The sequence below is a fragment of the Protopterus annectens genome, chromosome 5.part0, assembly GCF_019279795.1.
Source record: "Protopterus annectens isolate FY-2018-M chromosome 5.part0, PAN1.0, whole genome shotgun sequence".
In the NCBI taxonomy this organism is placed as follows: Eukaryota; Metazoa; Chordata; order Ceratodontiformes; family Protopteridae; genus Protopterus; species Protopterus annectens.
Window position 1 is genome coordinate 1,983,331,502 of NC_056735.1, and position 21,099 is coordinate 1,983,352,600.

At 36.7% G+C, this 21,099-nt stretch overlaps 1 protein-coding gene across 3 annotated transcripts in view; it reads right to left on the minus strand.

Annotated features, from left to right (window-relative positions):
• DACH1 (dachshund family transcription factor 1) overlaps window positions 1–21,099 on the minus strand; it is a 1,758,683-nt gene that overhangs the window by 442,722 nt on the left and 1,294,862 nt on the right. For all 3 annotated transcript variants that reach the window (XM_044071748.1, XM_044071747.1, XM_044071749.1), the window contains exons 6-7: window positions 17,181–17,316; window positions 4,416–4,553 (exon numbers count right to left, since the gene is read on the minus strand). In XM_044071748.1, the coding sequence (XP_043927683.1) occupies window positions 4,416–4,553; window positions 17,181–17,316 (274 nt within the window). The remainder of the gene's footprint in view (window positions 1–4,415; window positions 4,554–17,180; window positions 17,317–21,099) is intronic.

The window sequence follows — 21,099 nt, forward strand, 5'->3', positions numbered from 1 at the left end:
TTGCGCACAGTATTCAGAATTTTATTAAAGTACATCTAAAAATTAACTGTTGTAGCGTAATTTTGGAAAACTGCTTGGATCAAACATTTTTGATTCTTAACAACAGTTTATATGTTTTCTGTGGTAGCACTGCTTTTTTACATATTTCACTCTGTTAATTGCTAAAAAAAATGAACAGAAACATCATTCATCGTTGGCGTATTATATCAAAAAGGTGTCCTTCCTTCGTTTGGTTTTCAGAAAAACTAGGATTTCAAAGAATCCATTCACGTACTTCAGTGTCCATTCATTTATTAGTAGTGTGTTATTTACCAATGGATGAAATAGAAGTAGCTGCAGAAATATTACAGAGTTTTGCAGCAGTTATAATTCAACTTGTAAATGCCATACATTTTTATATTTGACTTACTTTACTTTAGTAATGCTTCACTTTAAATGAAATAACATTAGCCACAAATCTGAAGTGACCTTGAAGAAATAATTGCACAATTTCAATCCCACCCCCTGCTGTAAAGCTCTCAGCGCTATGCATAATGTGATGCTGACAACACTATTGGTAAGGAATAAATAAACAAAATACTGAACTTCATGGATCTGAGAACCTGAGCAATGTAACAAATGGAACATTACATCTGAAGCTGCAGTAGTCTGTGAAAAACAACAACTACCAAGGGATTTCTGGATATAATTTTTATGCTTAGAAAGTTGTTACCTTTAGCATATAGAAACTGCGCATGCCCTTCAGCTGAACAGCCTCACTAGTATAACTTATCTTCCTAGTTTGTCATAATAACAATTTTTAGGAAATAGACTCTCCATTTTCAAGTTTCTTATTCCACATGGCAAGTCTAGTGTTCATTAGTAAACACATGACAAAGACAACATATAATTTTACAAGGATTGTGTACAAGGGATCTTGCGAAAGATATGCTGGCTTTGTGGAATCAAGTGGAATCTTAAGTCTTATCCATGTACAATTCTTAACATGCACTCCTACAGTGGTTTATGTTACATGGACATAAGACTTCCTTAATGCAATGCAATCTAAATACACATTATTTGTGAAAGAATTCCAGTTTTGCTTGCTTAAATAACATCATGTCGGTATACAAAGATCTTGCGACCAATGCCGAGGTCACAAACAGTAAGAGTTACTATATATGCAAAGCAATGTATACAGGCCTGCCCTGACTGATGCAAACAGTTTGATGAAATACTTGAAGTAGCAATGAATGAAGACTAGTAAAGAACTGGCTATCAGGAAAACAGGGTATTTTGATGCGATTGTGTCTTTGTGAGTGTGTATGCATGCTTGTTCACAAAAAAAGGCAAAAGAAATGGGATCTAATCATACAGCACTGCCTGCACTGTAAAAATACCTCTCAAACTCTTAGCACAAGAATTCTGGACAAAACCAAAAAAGTACTGATCAATAGCTTTTAAGTGTGAATGAACATCTAATAAAATAATTTTTATAGATAAGATTCATACAGCACACAGTAGAACTGATAAGCTGGTTTGTGATTTGTTCAAAAACAAAGCATCTCTTGAACTGCATTATTATTTTGTGGTTGATAAATCAGACCTGCCTGCAACATCTGCTGTTCATAAGTTTCACAAGAATAGCAGCAGTTCTCATTTTTTGTTCTACAATATCAACTAAAGAACCCAACATGGAAACTTTGTTTTGAACAATGTGTTAAGAATTCTCCTGCTTGCCTTAAGGACTCTTGTCACTTTCTTCAAAGGAATGATGAGTTGAAATATACAAAGATGCATCATTAGTCACAACTTAGAGATTGCTTGATAATTAGTAAAGTGCATTAAAATGACTAGTAGAACTATTAACTTGCTTTGTTTTTCCTTGGGAGTCATACTGAGTAACAATTATTTTATTTTTTGATAAGAATTACTTTCATTAAATCAATGATTTTGCTATAGTTGCTGCTATGGCACCTACTTTTGCTAACATCATAATTAGAAAATAAGAAAGTCAATCTAGCCTTAATTTTACTTAAGAAAATAATCTCTGTTTCTGGCCATTCTATAGACAATGTGTTCATTGTGTGGGACAGTTCTGTAGATAGGCTGCATAACTTTTTTGAGTATACAATTAGCAGCACCACTTTTCAAGCATTGAATTTTTTAGATAATTTAAAAAAAAGTATGATGTAAAAAATTCGTCAAGTGAATAATGAAATGCAATGCAACAAAATGCAAAGCACTTTGGCTGGGGGGCTTGTTCGTGCTTCTTTAGTTCATACTCCTGCTATTAACATTACTAACAGTCGGAAATACTCTGAGGTAATGCAATCTCAAACCTTAGACTTGGTATACATCCCCCAGCATTCACCAGTACAGTCCAGCCTGTGCAAGCTCAATTATGGTCATCCAAAATACCCTGATTCTACAGTTAATAATAAAGTTCTCATCAACTTAGTTTCTGCAGGTAGTGAGAGGAATACAGTGTATATCAGGCATGTTATTATTATTTATTAATTCACTTACTTTTTATAGCAACTTGTAGCCTGCTTTCACGGGAGATCAGAGGTAGTATTCATAATGACAACAGTAATTTGGTCAGGACATCTGAGATGCTTCCCTTATTCTTTTCAAGGGGGTACTGTTGATTGTTTCACTAGGAAAGAAGTTTACTGTATAGATAAAACTGATGCTGGTATGGAAAAAACAGCAGAAAAAGCACATGGCTTGTCTGATGAGGCTTTCCCACTGTTGTCCAAGTCACAATTTCACAGGCTCTCAGCTTCAAAACTTTATAATAGGAGAAGACAGAGACAGAAACTGTTGAAGATTTGGAAAAAAGTGCTTTGTGAGGCAGATTTTACAAGTGTTGAAGACCCTTCTAACCACAGGGCAGACTGTATGATTATACTGAAGCAATTCTGGTTGCATCAAAGTATCAGTGTCACAATGGGGGGGGGGGGGTCACAGGACTGAGGAGCTTGATGCAAGGAAGGTGAGTTAGGAAAACTATTTTTGATAGACATGAAGATGGGAAATTATAAATAGATGTACATCCAGTTGTTTTTTTGTTGATCCAGCTGTATTTACAGAAAGATAGTTCCATTACTATGAATCATGACTATGAGTAGGAATGGCACCGTTTGCTAAAACATTTAAGTAAAGAATATCACAATCTCTTACTGTTATGTCAACTTAAAAATAAGGAGTTATTACAAAGTTTAGTGCAAGTTTTCAGACGTAAAAACACACATGCAGAATTCTGTGGTCTAACTTTCAAGTTTAGTGACTTACTATAAATGGATACCAGAAAGTATAACATTGTTGAGAAATAATTGAATAAACCCAACTGGTATAGCTGGACAAAAGTGTGGATACTTGCAGATTGTGTACTCAGAGCAAGAAATGCATCTGACACTGTAAGAAAAAAAAGGAATATTGATCTATCAAACTTTGTAATTTTTCTTTTTTTTTTTGGGGGGGGGGCTATGTGTGATATTGTCTAAGGTAAATGTGTCATTTGTGAAAGAGATGATCAAATGCATTCTAATTGTCTATTCAAAGTTTGTAATTTGTGTGACAAAGTAGGAACTATCAGGAAGATTGTCTGGGTTTTGTTCCAGAAGCATAACTTTTTGGACAGAATATGTTGTGAAATCTATGATGAAACTAAAGGAGGGAAACTGAATGAAAATGCAATAATACTAAAATATGTTTCAGAAAACAACAGCACAACTGGGTGAGAAAAGCAATGATATTACTGTTAATAAGAAAAACAAAAACATGAAAAAGGAAAGAAGGAAATATGCGTATGCGGCAAAAAGTACAGTTGTGCAAGTAAACTTACCACAACAGCAGATGAATGATCACTGACAACAGCAGATGAATGATCACTGACAACAGCTGTTATAGTCTTAGTAGGATATAACCCATACAGCTAAGGCTATTGCAACAGCGATCAAATAATGAACATCTGAAATTACTCAGCACCACATAAATGACAGAAAGAGTTTATCTGCTCTAGTATTGTTCCTTTTTATAAGGTACTATGCATTAACAGGGACACAGGAACAATGCTAAGCAAGTTATCACAGTAACCACAAGATGCCCAACCACATTCACCTTTAAAAAGACACACGTAAAAGTTCTTGCCACCCTTTCTAAGCATTTAGTTCTCACCTCCTGAATTAAGCAGGGTAAGGTGATAACCTTGAGGCAAAACTGTGTCCACACATCTAGTCATGAAGATTAACCTAAAGGTATAGCAACAGTGGAATGAGAATACATAAAAAATATCTAAATCATATGTCTACTCCTTGAAATTATGCAAGGCAATCATTTTAAGGGAAACATGCAATTTAAACGTACATTTAGTTCATTTATTCTATTTGTGTTACCTTATTTTGAATTTATGATAACCAAAGCCACGTTACCTTTGTCAACGTGCATTCTCTTTGCTTCATGTCCCATATCATGACCAGCTATATCTCCTTCTTTAGGGCCAGGCAGAACATTTGGCGACAAACCTAATAACGTCTGATTGATAGACAGTCCATTCTGATGAACTGTTGCTAAGAAAAGAAACAGAATATTACTATTTTCACATAATCAACAAAATTCAGTTTTTGATATGCTTGTGTATAATCAGATGAAATCAAAGCAGCAGATATAAATTATATCTTTACCTCAAAGAAAACTTTTATTTACTTTTAGTGTTTAATGTAAAACTAATAATATTTGCTGGTATTGCTCTCAGAAGATTTCATCAGTAACAAAAGTAAAGCTTGGTCATATAACTTTAAAACATGGCACTTTTAGTCTCCTTATAACTATGATCCTCTGACAGATAAATTTTGATTTTGACATAAAACAGTGAATTCTAAGTTTCTGTAAAACTTTTAAAGTATTTATGCAGCAGTGTGCTTTTTTTTGGGGGGGGGGGGCAGCGGCTTCCAGCTCCTCCCCTGCATCCTTGGCCTCTGGGTCTGCTCTCTCTCTCCTCTCCTCTCTGCTGTTTACAAATACTGACTTTGACATCACTATACTTTGAAGTAGGGGGCATATTTCTAGATACTGCAACTGCGGACAGAGTATCTAACAGTTCACATTTGCAAATGCAGTTCCACAGTTCTGCAATTGCCTTCTATGGAATTTCAATAGGTATGCCTCCTACATCACTTTACCAGATAAGTGCAAACATAAAATGTTTTATACTGATTTATTGGGACATAAAGGCAGCTAAAGCCACTTACTTGATAAAAGACAGCACACAAAAAATAACATTGTCACTAGTAAAACCTAGCTATGTCTACATGGTTCCACCCATCTATCCATACAGTATATAGAGCAGCACGTTCTCCATGAAAGCTTGGACAAAACAGTACGTACAAAACAGTATATGATAACCAAGTAAACAAGAGTGAAACACTATGCAGCATTTTCAACAACAAGGAGTCTAACCTTTTTTTTTTTTCTACTAGGACTTCATGTTTCTAAAATAAATTACTGTTCTTCACAGGAAACCAGATTAGCCTTTAGCTATATCCCAAAAACTGCACTCTCAGACTCTATTGCGGGGGGGGTTATGCATATGTGAGAGTTTCCACTTACAAAATAACATGCTGGACTTGTAGAAATGCTATTTTAATAAAATAACGCTTTTGGGAACACAAATCCCTTCATCAGTGTATAAAATACAATATGAAAACTTCCATTTAAATACTAAAACAAGCAAAGTTGCATGGTGCAAGCCCTCTAGTGAGAATACAGACATAGTTAAAAACAAAATCAACACATAAAAAGGCAATTAGTACAGAGTTAAAGTGCACTTAATAATAGCATACTTAAAAGACATTTGCTTTAACCTCAGAACTGGTTTTAATGTAACCATTGTGTTTAAACTAGAAGAATCAGCATTCAAGAGCAAGATCCATTCATACTCCATCAGTTCTAACTTGTTATTATGGTCACCTCCTCTTATACTTTTTACCAAAGTTTGCATCACTCTGCACCTATATGTATGCTCTGGGCCACTATCTATAACATTGGTTAATACTTTCCTTCTGCTATCAGAGTGATGCTCAATAATACGGTCCCTTAACCTCCTAGCTGACTTTCCTACATAGAAGGAGGGACAGGAAGAACAAGTCACTAAATATACTATAAAAGTTTATTACATGTGGCAGAAGACTTGAACAAATATTACTTTTTAGTTACTGGGTGAATAAACTCACTCTCCTGACTTATAAACTTACAACTAGAATAATTTAGACATGGAACAGTTCTTTTCTTATTAAAATTTACATGGGGAATAGTTAGCCTCATATCCTTGTAACAGAGAAGTTGTTCCTACAATTCCTAAAAGCAAATTTGGGTCTGTTACTGATATACTTATTTATCTCGGGCATTGCTTGTAATACAACCCAATTCCTGGCAATGATATCCATGACAGTTCAGCTCTTAATGATGCTATGGTAAATACTATATGAAATCCCTGCCAACTAAAAATTATGTAAAATGTTGAATATTTTGTTACTTCCCTAAAATTTTCATAACTGCTTTTCACAAATCTATTTGTGTAGCTTGTGTGAGCTTTTTGGTTAAGAATGTTTGGGGCGTGTTTGACATGTTTAGTAAGGTATATCCAAAATGCACCATTGTACTCAATAATTGGCCTGATCAATGCAAAGTATACGGGAGTGATTATCTCATTAGACCTTAATAATATTACTTTGGCAATTAGCTGGGCTAAATAAAAGGATTTACTGACAACTATTCTTATATGATGGTTAAGTGACAGAGAGCTATTAACCCAGAAACCTAGGTCCTTAACTACATTTACATTTTGTAGAGGTGCGTTGTCTAGACACTATTATAAGAGCAGGAGTTGTCTACCAAAAATGAAAATACTACACTTTTTATTATTTATTTTGAGCTGTGTGTGTGTGTTATAGAATTCTCTCTCTCTTTTTTACCGAGGCACAAATATATTTGTGGAATTCTCACTTCTGCTGCATTTAAAAAAAACAAAAAAACAAACAAACAAAAAAAAAAACAATAAAAAATTATTACAGCATTGTTTTAACCAACATACAAACGTAATCCTCATGCATGGTGCATCTTCATCTGCTGATCGTTGGCAGCTTTATCTACTACATAAAAAATTCTCTTTACTCATTTCTTCTTTTCTTTCTATACTAGTCTACCAGTCTAATCTCAGCAGTTCCAATGTTTAACATACCTTCCCATTACACAGGTTCATAGGACAATACTAGGCTACTGGACCGGAGGCCCTTTTAAGCCTAGCCAAGAATTTCACCCATGTTCCCACATAGTCAGTACCTGTTTTCCCTGCCCAGCAGGGACACAGGTGGGATCCCAGGGGTATATTTTCTGTTTCCCATCCAGTTGTCCAGGTTCCTCTTAAAGAGGGCTACTGAAGTACTCTGCTTGACATGGAGAGAAAGTCTATTCTACAGATGGGGGATTCAATGAAACACAAATCTATCCTGCCAACAAGTTCTATTAATGTCACAGACAATTGTGAGACCTTGCTTGCAGGTTGCGCTAGTGGAGTTTGACTTACGGATATACAGCAACTCCATCAAGGCTGAGACTGAGATGGCCTTATATGCCAGACACAGGTTACCTCTGAGCAGTCTGTACGAGACTGAGTAAAGGGACAGGGCTTTTAGCCTAGCTGTGTAGGATAGGTGTTTGAGACCTTGGATTTTCCTGGTCAGGAACCTCTGTGGTCTCTCCAACTGCTGCACATGCTTGGCACGGTACATGCCGAAGGGGGCACTGTATTTGATAATGGGTCTGATAAGGGAGGAGTACAGGGATGTTATGACCTCCTTGTTCCTGGATGAAATACCATTACTTATGAGGTGGGCCATGTAGAAAGCCTTCTGTACAACGGAGGCAACATGGTGGTCAAAAGTCAGGTTGCTATCAACCTGCGTGCCCAAGTCCCTCACGACTGACTGCATGCTTAGTACGTTGTTATTAATATAATAATTAGTGGGGACACCATTTTCCCCAAAGGGGATAATAATGCATTTCTTGGCATTCAGTTTGATGCCATGCTTCTGGCACCAGTGATTAGTTTGGTTAAGGCCCTCTTGGAGGATGTTCACATCAGTAGGGGAATTTATGACAGTGCCCAGCTTGCAGTCATTTGCAAATCAGCCACAGACCACTGGTTTTGGCTTGCACCTCAGAAAAGTATATCCCAAACAGTAGAGGCTCCAAGACCGATCGTTGGGGTATGCCACTTGTTACGGGTCTACTACTAGAGGTGGCTTCCCCTATTTTGACTGAGTGGGTTCTATCAGTGAGCCAGTTAGCTACCTATCTGGTAACATATGGGTTGATGCCTAGCTGGGAGAGTTTATCTATTATGCCCGAGTGGGGAATAGTGTCAAAGGCTTTGGCTAGTCTTGCCTTCATCCATGGCTTTGGTGACTGTTTCGAAGAAGGTGACCAAGTTTAATAGGCATGATCTCCCTTTGACAAAACCACATTGTGTGGGATCAAGCATTTTCAGGTTGCCAATATCCTTGTTTATAAGGTCCAAAATAATGCATTCCATGGCCTTACAGATCAGGATAGTTAGGCTGATGGGCCTAAAATTGCCTGGGTCGTTGCCTAGTAGTGCTGAGAGGTCTTGCCTGAGTTCAAGTAAGACACAGCCAGGGATGTTGTCGGGTCTCATGGAGGCTGTATTTTCTGCCTTTGAGAGGGCATTAATAACCTGCTTCCTGGTGATGAGGGGAGGAGGGCAGGTGCTGGGGATGTCCTGTTTTATTGATTGGGGGCACAGGGGGGGTGAAGTTTTCACTGAACCTCTCTGCCAGCAGGTTGGTTATCTATGGCATTTATGTATGTGGTATTCCTGACCACCAATTCAGAGAAAATTTGGGAGTTACCTTTGAGATTGTGGACTATGTGAAGAAGGCCTTGTGATTGTCCTTAGTGGATATGGCCAATTTGGACTCAAAGTTAGCCATAGAGGATTTACAATAAAACCATTTATTCCCATTGCCTATACATTCTGTTTCATTTATCTTAACCACCTTAATCCCTTTCCTTGTCTCTTATCACCCCCCCAAAAAACAACTATTTACAGAGCCCCAGCCCACTTTCAGGAGTTTTTTTTCCACATCCATACATTAATTTCCTTTCCTTCCTTTAATAAGTTTCCTCTTCTACACAACCTTTCCACGTTTTCTTAAAATTACTCAATTTACTCAAGTCCTCTCTTCTCAATCTATCTCAGTTCTTCTTGTCTTAAGCTTATTACAAGATTTTCAAGTTCTGTCCTTCTGAGAATGTCTGGTTTCTTATAATGTCTTGTATTACCTTATTTCCTATAGTCATATTGAGCCCCATTATTTATTTGCATCTCCTTGGCACAGTACTCTCATATCCCAATACTAATAGCTTCTTTGTCAATGCCACACTTAGATATCCTCTATTGTTTAACAAACCTCTTACTTCTGTTTTATGCTCCCCTTGTCTCTCAGTCACAGAACGTCTGGTACTATGCCCCTCTCTCTCTACCACATCTCCAGAATACCACAGATACATTAGGGAACATCTTAGCTTGTCTAGATGGGTTATAAAAACCTTATGCAAGCACTTCCAGGAAGAATTTCCAAATTTACATGCTTCTGCTATGTACCTAGGTAACTGAATCATCTCTTCCCACTCCTCCTCTGTTTTTTGCTTCTTTTTTCAAGACTCTTTTCATTTGGACACTCTCATGCATTTTTTCCCTCTTAATCAACTTCTCCCTATCTTCACCAGGCCGTTTATTTCCCCTCCATCCACTCTTCTGTTCTCATGTTCTTGTATAAATCTGAGATCCTACCTTACATTATCCAAATCTCTCTCTGATCTCTTGCCAGCTATTATATAGCCTCATATACTCCCATTCCAGGGAGTTTTCCAACTGAAACTCATACTTCGGTTCCTCCCAGATTTTCAATCTGCCTCCTACTTAAACCGGAGTTCTAAAAGCTTGCTTTTTTCTGTTCCCTACTTCATCTCCATACTACTGCCTTATTTTCCAATTCTTCCTTGAATTTATCCAACAAGGCATCAAACTCCTCCAGTGAGCCACAACCACCATGGAAGAAAGTGCACAGTAACAACTGTTATCAAGAATGCCAACCTGACTAAAAAGCAGGAAACAAAAAATTTAAAAAGAAAAACTTTTAACTGATCTAAGTGCTTTCCTCTTCAAAAGTTAAGACTTCATCAGAGGTAAAGTACATGTAATAAGCACGTCCTTATATAAAATGTAATCACCGACTGGAAGCAATAATTCATTAAAAGGTGCAATAAATTTAGTTAACCAGAAAAACACTTGTAAAGTATCTAAACAAAAAACACATGAAATGCAAATATAAATAAATAATTAAATAAAAACTTCCTGAGCTATTAACATATTATTAATTGAATAATGCAGCTCTATTTTTGAAGACACTACTTAAAGATAGTGTCTCATTCAATCTGGGTTTCACTATGGCATTCAGCCATATTTTCCATCTTAGCTCTTTCACTTCCAGTAAAAGTTCATTGTTGCCCCCCCGATCAACATAATTGACTCTATCAATAATAAAAAATAAAAATATTTTAGAAGAGGGAGATAGAAAGGAATGTTTATATAGTGCATTGGTCAATTCAAACTTCTTAATGCCGTATGTTGTTGTTTTTCTTTCGGCTTTTTCCCGTTATACATGCTCATAAATACACATTCTTTTAATGTTCTAATAGTCTTACCTATATAATATGCTGGACAGGTTGTACAAGTAGCTATGTAACAACAAATACCCAGACATTTGAGTGTTTTATCATAACCATTTACAGTCACATAGGGACCATCATTTATAAATTTACAGTACATGGAGCAGCCACATTTCATCACTTAGGCACAATAGAACTGATTACAACCCAAACTATTTCTCTCAAAAATACTTTTAAGGTTGTCGCCTTTCTTGAATGTAATTTTTGGGTGAAAACCTAAAATGTGTTTAAATTCAGTGGGAAAAACAATAACAACATTTTATAAAGAATGGTTCTCATTTAGGGTGGTAGATAGTTATACTCAATGATCGTTGCCCCCATCTTCTCAGAATCACTCCCTGTTTTCATCTTACTAGAAATGTCATTATTCTGTTTGATGCTTTAAGCACTTAAAATAGGAATAAACTTGTTCTCTCTCTACCTTTTACAACTTTGTCTTGCACTGGCAGTACTAAAGACACTGGATAATTCCTTTCAAGGAACATTCTACCTAATTTTTCTACTTCAATAGCAAAGGTTTCATCTGTGGAAACCAGCCTGGAAAGCTGGATCATTTGTCCCTTAATAATGATCCTCTTTTGGTGAAACAGTTGACTACTATCATAATGTAGAAGAGAGTTTGAATATGTTTCCTTCCTATTAATATTGGAAACATATGTTTTATTGACATAGCCTTTTGAAATAGTTCTCTCAAGGTAATTTACTGAATCCTTGTTACTAAAAAGTGTTAAACTTTGAGTGCTCATCTGTCCACAAAATAAGTACATCATCCAAAAATCTAAAGTATCTGAATACTTTATTAAAAAAGAGGGAAGTAAAACACAACTATGTTCCCAATCTGCTAAAACTAAGCTAGTTTATGTGGGTGTGCATCTAGCTCCCATAGCCACCCCCATACTTTGGTGGTAATATTCACCATCAAAATATACATAACAATACTTCAAAACCATTTCAAGAAATTGCATAATAGAAATTTCTGAGTTAGTTTTACATTTGTCTTTTAGTAACATATTTTACAAGTGTTGCATAACAGTCTCGTGGAATCACTGAGGACAAGTTAATCACATCAATAGTGATACATAAAATGTTCGCATTAAAAGCTGTTGAATTCAGAAGCTGCAATAAATGCTATGAGTCAGAAATAATATGCTTTTCTTTTTCAACCGTGGCTTTATAATGAAAATCAACATATACCGAATTGTTGCTTCCAATTGGTGATTACATTGTATAAAAGGCCATAATTATTATGTATACTTTATCTCTGATGAAGTCTTATCTTTTAAAGATGAAAGACATTGGATCGATTAAAAGTTTTTTTTTTGTTAAGTTTTTTGGTTTCCTGCTTTTTAGTCAGGTTAGCATTCTTGATAACAATTGTTACTGTGCACTTTCATCCATGGGGGTTGTGGCTTGCTGGAGGAATTTGGGTGCCTTGTCGGATTGGTTCTTTCAGAGTTTCAGCAACTGTTACAAGGTTACTAATCTTCCTTGATGGATACAATCCATGTTCTCCACTGAATTCTGTCTCCTTCTTGCCATAACTTCCCAAGTTCTTTTTGTATCTGTCTAATCCATGGCAACTTCAGTACTGCTGTCAGTACTTTTTGTTTCTCCTGTACTAAACCTTTCTCCTCTCCTAAGTTTTCTTTACTGTTTTGTAACATCATTTTGTATCTCCTCCATACTCTCTATCCACCATCTTCACTATATTAACTAGTAGACATGCCTGCAGACATTACTTCAGGTCTGGGACTCCTCATCCTCCTTTTTAAGTTGACTCTGTTATTTTATCTCATGCTGCTCAAGGTCCCTGACTATCCCAGATGAAATCCCTGCAGATTTACTGGGTAGGCAAATTGAGGTATTATGCTCACTTGTAAAACCTGTACCTTGTGATCTATTTCTAAGTTAAAAAATTTCCAGTTTGAAACTTTTCCGTCACCAACCCATACAACCCTTCTTAAGTTTCTCTGACAGTTTCCTCAACTGTTTCCGAGTCTTATTCCCAGATATTTGCTTTCTTTTCCTACCATCTTCTAGTCCCCTACATCTTCTCCCATCCGCTTCATTCTACTCAAAAGCAGTGTCTTCAGTTTGTCTGTGTTTTCTCTATACCTGGATTTTTTACCAAATATACCTAATATTTCACACAGTCTTTCCATATCTGCCATATAATTTGACAATGCCGGCATCACATCAGCTGTATAAAGGTACATGTTATTTTCTTCATTATCCCATCTATGTCTTCTAATTTATTGCAAATAACAGTGGTGACAATGGACGCCCTGCTTTGGTCCACTTTCTAACTCAATCTTTCTCGACAGTTTTTCTCTATCTTTAATTTGGCCTCAGCCCCCTGATAATTTTTTCAATCATCTTTACTGTAAAATAATTTAAGGAGTTTCTTTGTTTTGCTGTATAATTAATTATTGTGGTTTGCCACTTGGATGGTTTGTTTCTGGAATTTCCCATGATACCTGGTTCTGGGCAGGACCGTTAGTTTTATATGACTTTATGTAATGAACTGCGATACTCACTTTGCCTGCCTCTCAGTTTCTTTTTCACTAACCCACTTACATTCCACAAACTTTCATTAATTTTGCTGCAGAATTTTACAACTGGCATTCCTTCGTTGAAGGTTGTGTGTTAGGCCCGGCAAGCCAGCACGTAAAACTCTACTGCCAATCATTAGCGGACCGGGGTTCCGCTGTGGCAACCCTTAACCGGGAAAAGCTGAAAGACACAAACAAACATTGATGAGGATGGCCTTAACAAAACTAATGTGTCCCTATTATCTTTTTTTTTTAAATAATTTTTTATTGGAAAGATTTTAATCTGCAATAAAACACTAGCAACAAACCAAGTATACATAAACAAAACATAAGATCTATAGCACATAACAAACTCTCTCTCTCTCTCTCTCTATATCTATATATATATATATATATATATATATATATATATATATATATATATATATATATATATATATATATAGATAGATACTTTAATTGTCTAGAGTTTAAAAACTTGAAATATCAAACTTTTAACAGGAAGTAATTTGTTTCTTTTGAAAAGTTCTGCAAAAGATGAATGGGGGAATTTCAGAAAGGCTTACAGTGATGTGGAAGCCTTATCTTGGAAGGTTTCTGCATCAGAACAGGTCTTTCTGATTCAGACTGCTCTAACACTGAAGTTTTCCCCTGATGGGGACCTTAGTCAAACAGGTCTAGGTTGGGAAGCGACATGCTAATGTTGTAATCCAAATTAGCCATTTGTTCTCCCCTGGAAATGTTCACAGCTTCCCATATACTATGCCTGGATGATTCAGGGGATTGGCTAATTAATGTTTTTTTCTAGAAAAACATCAAAAGACATTATTTACTCTTACACATCTATGGGACTACTCTCTGTGCAGGTAAGTACAGGTGTAACCATTGGGGTGGGGAGTTGTCAGTGTGTGTGGATGTATATGTGAGTGTCTGTAAGGGTATCAAGAATGAATGTGTGTGTGTGTGTGTGTGTGTGTGTGTGTGTGTGTGTGTGTGTGTGTGTGTGTGTGTGTGTGTGTGTGTGTATGTGTGTGTGTGTGGTTACACAACAGGGATTAGGTATGGGATGTCAAGTCTATGTTTGTGTGTGTTGGAACATGAATATGGGGGAAGGGTGAATGTTTCAGTGAGTGTGAACGAGTGTGGGGGGGCTTGTTTGTGAATGAGTGGATATGTGTATGCATGTGTAGGGTGCCTTTGCTAATGTGATGCATGTATTGCTAGGGAGAGTAGTAACGTGGTCAGGTCTGACAGTGCATTGTTCAACTCACAGACATAGTCATGAGCAACTAATGAGGTGTTTCTCAATGCAGCTTTGCCATGTTTCTGAATCACAATTTCTTTCTTGCATGCTAATTGATCACCTGCATTTGGCAATTCCATGAGTGGAGAAGCACTTCCTGAATCCTAGGGGAAATGTACTTAGCAAAAGTGGAACATCATTAAGGTGACGATTACTAAAGTGTAGCAATGGAATCCTACAGTAATGGCATAATTTACTATAGACATAAATTGTAAGAAGTATCCTGTTAGGGAAATCAAGCAACTCAGACAAGTGTAAGGGATCTGGGTGGGACAATCTATATAATCCCAAGTATCATTTATTAAATTATAATATGCAGAAATGTTTAGGCCATCACTATCCTGATGATCTTGATGGCAACTTGGAAGTTATAACTTTATGAAGTCAGCAACTAACATCTCAAACTGGCAAAGAAGAAAACTTACAAACACATAGAAAGGAGTACAGCATTAGTAATCAAATCATCAGCTAAAAAAATCTTACTTCATTCTTTCTGTATTTAAATAGTCTCCTTATGCACATAAAATTACAGACTTTTTCTGAACATCAAGGAACTACAGATTATATAAACAGTTTTAAAAATAATGTTCAAGCAAATTCAGAAGAAAAAGCACTCCATTTCCTAATAGCTAAAGCCTAGTGATGAGAAATGTTGCATCATTTATTTGAATGACTTTAAAAAAAAAGTCACAGGCTTCTCTTAAGCCAGGAAGCACACCCAGGAGTGATGGTTAATGCGTTTTATAAAGGAATGGCATAATTTTCTTCCAGGATCAATAAAACTACTAGTTACAATACAACACATTGTCAAAAGCCTGTTCTGTGACTTTTAGTAATGGCACAATGCCATAAAGTACATTAGTAACTATTGTGAAGTTCTCCTGCTGAGAGTTAGAAATCTTTTACATGGCTGCACCCCATTCGCATACTATGAAACAAACAAAAAAAAATTGTTGTGTTCCAGTACCACTACCAGTTTAAGACCAAAACCAGCTACCTCAGGTCCACTTTTTTCACACTTATAAACTTTTTTGTAACAACTGAAAAAACTGAAGGTTCTTGTGCTGACTCACAGCACTTTTTGAGCTGTTAAGAGTTATCTATGGTTTGTAGTGTACACCTTTAGCAGATGCGTTTAATAATTCCCTCCTCACCATAAATAAAGTCTGAACCAATCCCAGGTGAAATGATAACCTTAACTCCTTTAGTACTGCCTGGCACTGAGATATTACTATAACATTTGCTCTAATGTACATTTGTCACAACTTAAGTTGATGGTAAAAGCCTGCTTCTGTAATACTATGATACTAGGCTGACTTTACAGTTAATAAAACACAAGATTGTATAACTATGTTTCTTTCAGGCTGTGATTACAAGAGCACATAGTTCCCAGGACTGACTGGTTCCAACACAGTCTTCTAAAGCTTACAGCATACATGTTTGAGAAAAGGTGCAGTGAGCTAAATATATTACTTTATGGCAAGATTTCCTTACCACAGACAGACAAGGCTGACCAGTTCTAAGTACCCAGAGCTGCAGTGTAGTATTGGATGCCTTAAGCATTTGACATTTCTAAAAGTTCAAGTCCTAAAAGGTGTCATGGAACACCTATGCATTTCAATGGCAGCAATCTGTGCAGAGTGAGGGGGAATGCATCAACCTACACAGCCTGCAAATGGTGGAAAGTATGATGCTTGTGTGTTTGTGTGTGTGTGTTTATATACATATGTTTACTATTTTGTGCAAGATACTGCCAAGGTAAAGATGAGCTGTGCGAACCCACCATTGTGAATGTTGTCATACCGAATACCGACATTCTGACTGTTTGAACTTGCTCCCCTTCCGGACCCATGGCAGCACTTGATTCTGGGTCTGGAGTGTTTCACATAGTTTTAGGGCTATATCAGTCTGTAAAGTGAACTGGCTACAACTTTCTGAGTTTGGTGTATAATTTTCTGTTTATCTTCCATGCTTCTATTACATTTACTGACATTCATGTCTTTGTGCCCATGTTGTATTTCTCTGCATCCCACAAAACAGTATGTTTTCCTCTGGATTAGATTTCTTCCTGATGTAGACCATGACAGACTGTATTCCTACCTCTGTTTGATATGATGGAATGTTGTATCTGTGATCAAAGTTTTAATACATTTTACTTGCTGTGTAACATCTTCATGCATCACTGCAGCACTGTTCCCCATGGCACCCTCATTTTGTGACATTCTTCGCCATATTTCAAAGTAAACAACTCTGTATTATTTCAAAAATCCTGCCACAAATTCTGCCTAGCACTCTTGAACAAATGATAAATGCCATCTGAGTCAGAATGACAAAATAATCACTGGCTGTCATACAGATTAAAATAATGCAAGTAAATGAAAGCTAAAATCCTAGCTTCACCATCATTCTGAGCATTAATGCACAAATTTTGTGGAATATGTTTATTAAGTCATACATTATCAATTGCAACTGCTCTTTGTTTACAGAGATCATACGAACACATGAGATCATTGCTGCCTGGGCGCACTTACGGACTCGATCTGAAGAGCTCTCTGTTCGTGCGGGAGAACTGGATACGCTACTGCTTCGATGAGATGATGGACGGCTTCCAGGTCTTCTGTTATCTTCAAGTGATGGCGCTGGGGATGGGCTGTCTGGTACACGTTCCTAAAGTCAAGAGGCAGGTTACACTGGAATGAAATCATTCAGTTTTATTTCACATTAACATCCTATTTCTAAAGAAACAAGTTATTTGCTATCTCTTTAATGAGCCTTCAGATATATCATACAAAAAAACTCAAACATTGTAATACAAACACATTCCTGGTAATGAACACTAACAGTTTACTTCATATTTAAATTATACCAGCAGCTTATGGCACTATATTATATCAAGATGTTTGTCATTTCTATAACACTTTATCAAAGCACCTGAAATGTGGTGATCATATACCAGAATCAAACAATATTAAATGGCTATTTGTACTGCTTCATTACTCCGAACTACACAGGAGAGGTATATTATTTGGACTAACTATAATGAAATGAAAACTTTAATTACTTGATATATTCTCAGTCCTTCTTCAGGACTAAAATGGCATAAAATATGAAATATAAGGTTTGATTTTACAATTAATGCTGTGTTCACTGTCCATTTTTGTGCACTGCTACATTTTCTTGGTTAGCACTATAGCTTGTCACTTGGTTTGGTTTTACTTTGAATACCTTCCTTTTTACTGAATTGTGTTTAAATGGTTGATATATTCAATATTTCTTGGCCGACAGGAAGATATAATACTTAAGATATGTTCAGACATTTGATATTCTGACTTTTCTCATACAACCCCACTTACAATTTTAATAAACATATAATTACAAAAAAACTACAACAAAAGAATAGGGCCACCATTTGTTTATAACCACTGTTGCTTATTTGACAAAAGAAGAACAAATTCAAAGCATTTTCCTTTGGGATTGAAGTAAAACAAACAGAAAACAGAATGAACCAATGCACTTATTTTCCAGTCTGACTGCACAATCTCTATGATGTAGTTACTTTTTTGACACCTCACTGTAAGTTCTCTGAAACCTTATCTATTCAAACAAGTTTCTTAGACTAAAACAATGCACTGATTTTAAAGTCTGTCTGCAGGACATCTGGGAAGTGGTTACTTTTTGTTAATTGACTGCAAGTTACCCGAAATCTTAGCTTTTGAGTTTCTTTTCAGACTGCTGTACAACTCTGGATTCTATTTATGGTGTGTATGAGGCCATGGCCTATTATGGTATTAGGATGACACAGAAGTAGACATCTTCTTCTTTTGGCTTTTCCTGGTTAGAGGTCGCCACAGCGGATCACCTGTCTGCTCATGATTGGCAGTGGAGTTTTACGGTGTCGAGTTGCCAGCCCGATGCCCAACCTTCCAAAGAAGGCACACAAATGCACACACTCACACCTAGGGCCAATTTAGAGTGTCTAATCCACCTACAGCATGTCTTTTGGATGTGGGAGGAAACCGCGGGACCCGGAGGAAACCCAAGTGACCACAGGGAAGACATGCAGACTCCACACAGAAAGCACCCCTACTGAGGAATGAACCAGAGAACCTCTTGCTGTGAGGCGGCAACGCTAACCGCTGCACCACTGCAGCCGCCCATGACACAGGAGTAGACTTACAGGGGTAAAACCCTCTTCAGAAGCAGGATTTTTAATTTTGCTGGTTAGATTTTAACCAGACTGTTGCTAACTGGAATTGCCAGCTGTCATTACTCCATCTATTATTTTACTGAAGTACCAACATTTACTGCTACCGCCAGAAAATAATATGAAACATTAACATAATTTGTTCAACTTACAAAATAAGCAGTGGTTTTCATATAAACAGTTCAAAATAAATTGTTGATACAGAAATTATCATTTATTGCAATAACAAATGTACTGAAAAGTCTTTTACAAATACTGTATTCAAAAGTCATAAATGTAGTTCAAATTCTGACATGCACATTTCTGTTCACCTGCATAATTAATTTTAGCCATTTTGTGTATAATTATTTGTTCACTCACTGACACTATAAGAAGGTAAGAAATCTACCCGACATGCAAGTATCTGGATGCTACGGACTTGAAATTCATTTTGTGAAGCTATGTTGCTCTGCTATTCAGTATAACACATACTTATTCTATAAGCTACCTTTAGCTTTTTTCTAGCCAGTTTAAAGTCATTCTTCATGATGCCATTATATATACAGCAGGTGATAGCAGTGAACCTGTGAATTATCAACCTGTGTGTATAATGCTTCTCTCTTGAAAATACTCAGAACTACAGTTTCTGGACAAATTAATCAATATCTTCACACAAATCACAATTGATGTCATAAGAAAAGTCTACTTTCAGAGAATTATATAATGCTACCATAGCATTTTCGTCTATCACAGGCACCATTTAAGGTAACATAGATGCTGGTAAGCTAACTAGTGTGTTTTTTTTTTCATTGGTTTACACAAGACCTATTTCAAGTCAATTTAGATTGGATTTAGAGGTATATACATTGTAGGGTACTTTAAATTGATTTGATAGTTATCTTGATTAAAGATACATGTACTCAACCTGTTTTCTTGGCTATCATTTCATTTCGATGGTAGGTGCCTCATTTGATTTTATGGAGATAACTAAGCATAACCTTAGAAGTGATTGGATGCCCATTAGCATCTTTAGCAATCTTGCTGACGAAAGTAACTATGACTCCCTGTCTCTCTCGCTTTCTCAACCACTGATAACAGAAAGCAAACAAAAATAAGCAAACAGCAGAAATCTTCTTATACTACAAGAAGGCTGTTATTTGACTAATTAGAACTTACACCTAGTTTGAAATGAATACAGTTCTACTGAACAGGAAACTAAGATGCCTATATTTGCTTCATCCTAAGGTGCCAGTGACCATAAGCAACAAATTCTTCAAAAAACACCTATTCAGGCCTATGCTTTATTCTCCTAAGTTTAGACTTACACCAGCCCTAACAGGTTAACACTACTACCCATCACAGAGATGCCCAGTTGTTACTGTACTTTAAACGTCTTTAATCTAGATGCATTTTCTCACTTGCTACACAGAAGTAAATCCTCATTAATCTTAATATTCACAAAATTCACTGGTTGTACTCTTATACAGACATTATTCACAAGTAAAAAAGCAGCATTCCCAGTTTTATACTTTGGAACGATCTTTCCTGACACACATAAATAATCTGATGAAACTTTTTTCTAACTGGCACCCTTATTTTTACAGTTACTTCTTGCTCCTGCTTCTTAAACATGCTTTAATGCAACTTTACTTAATGTTTTCCTTTACAACACTACACAGCATCTGCTGATCATCATGTTTCTTTATAGTCTGGTGAGACCATTTTATTCTAATCTGTTCTATTTTTCCACATTCTATTCTGTTTGGTTTGTTTCCATTTTACATCTACTTACTAGTTTCACACACAGGTGTATGGTTTTGTGAAGGCAGTTTTGAGGTACCCTTTCATTTCTTACACCCTATGTTCATATTTACTATTTAGCGGCCATAGTGGTGCAGTAGTTAGCATTGTCACCTCACAGCAAGAGGTTCTCCGGTTCGATCCTCAGCTGGGGTGCCTTCTGTGCGGAGTCTGCATGTCCTCCCTGTGGTCGCGTGGGTTTCCTCCGGGTGCTCCGGTTTCCTCCCACATCCCAAAGACATGCTACAGGTGGATTGGACACTCTAAATTGCCCCTAGGTGTGAGTGCATGTGTGTGTGTGCCTTCTGTGGAAGGTTGGGCATCGGGCTGGCAACTCGACACTGTAAAACTCCACTGACAATCATTAGCGGACAGGTGATCCGCTGTAGCGACCCCTAACCGGGAAAAAGCCGAAAGAAGAAGAAGACGAGCCTTCATGATGTACTGTGTCATTTTTTCCAAAGTAT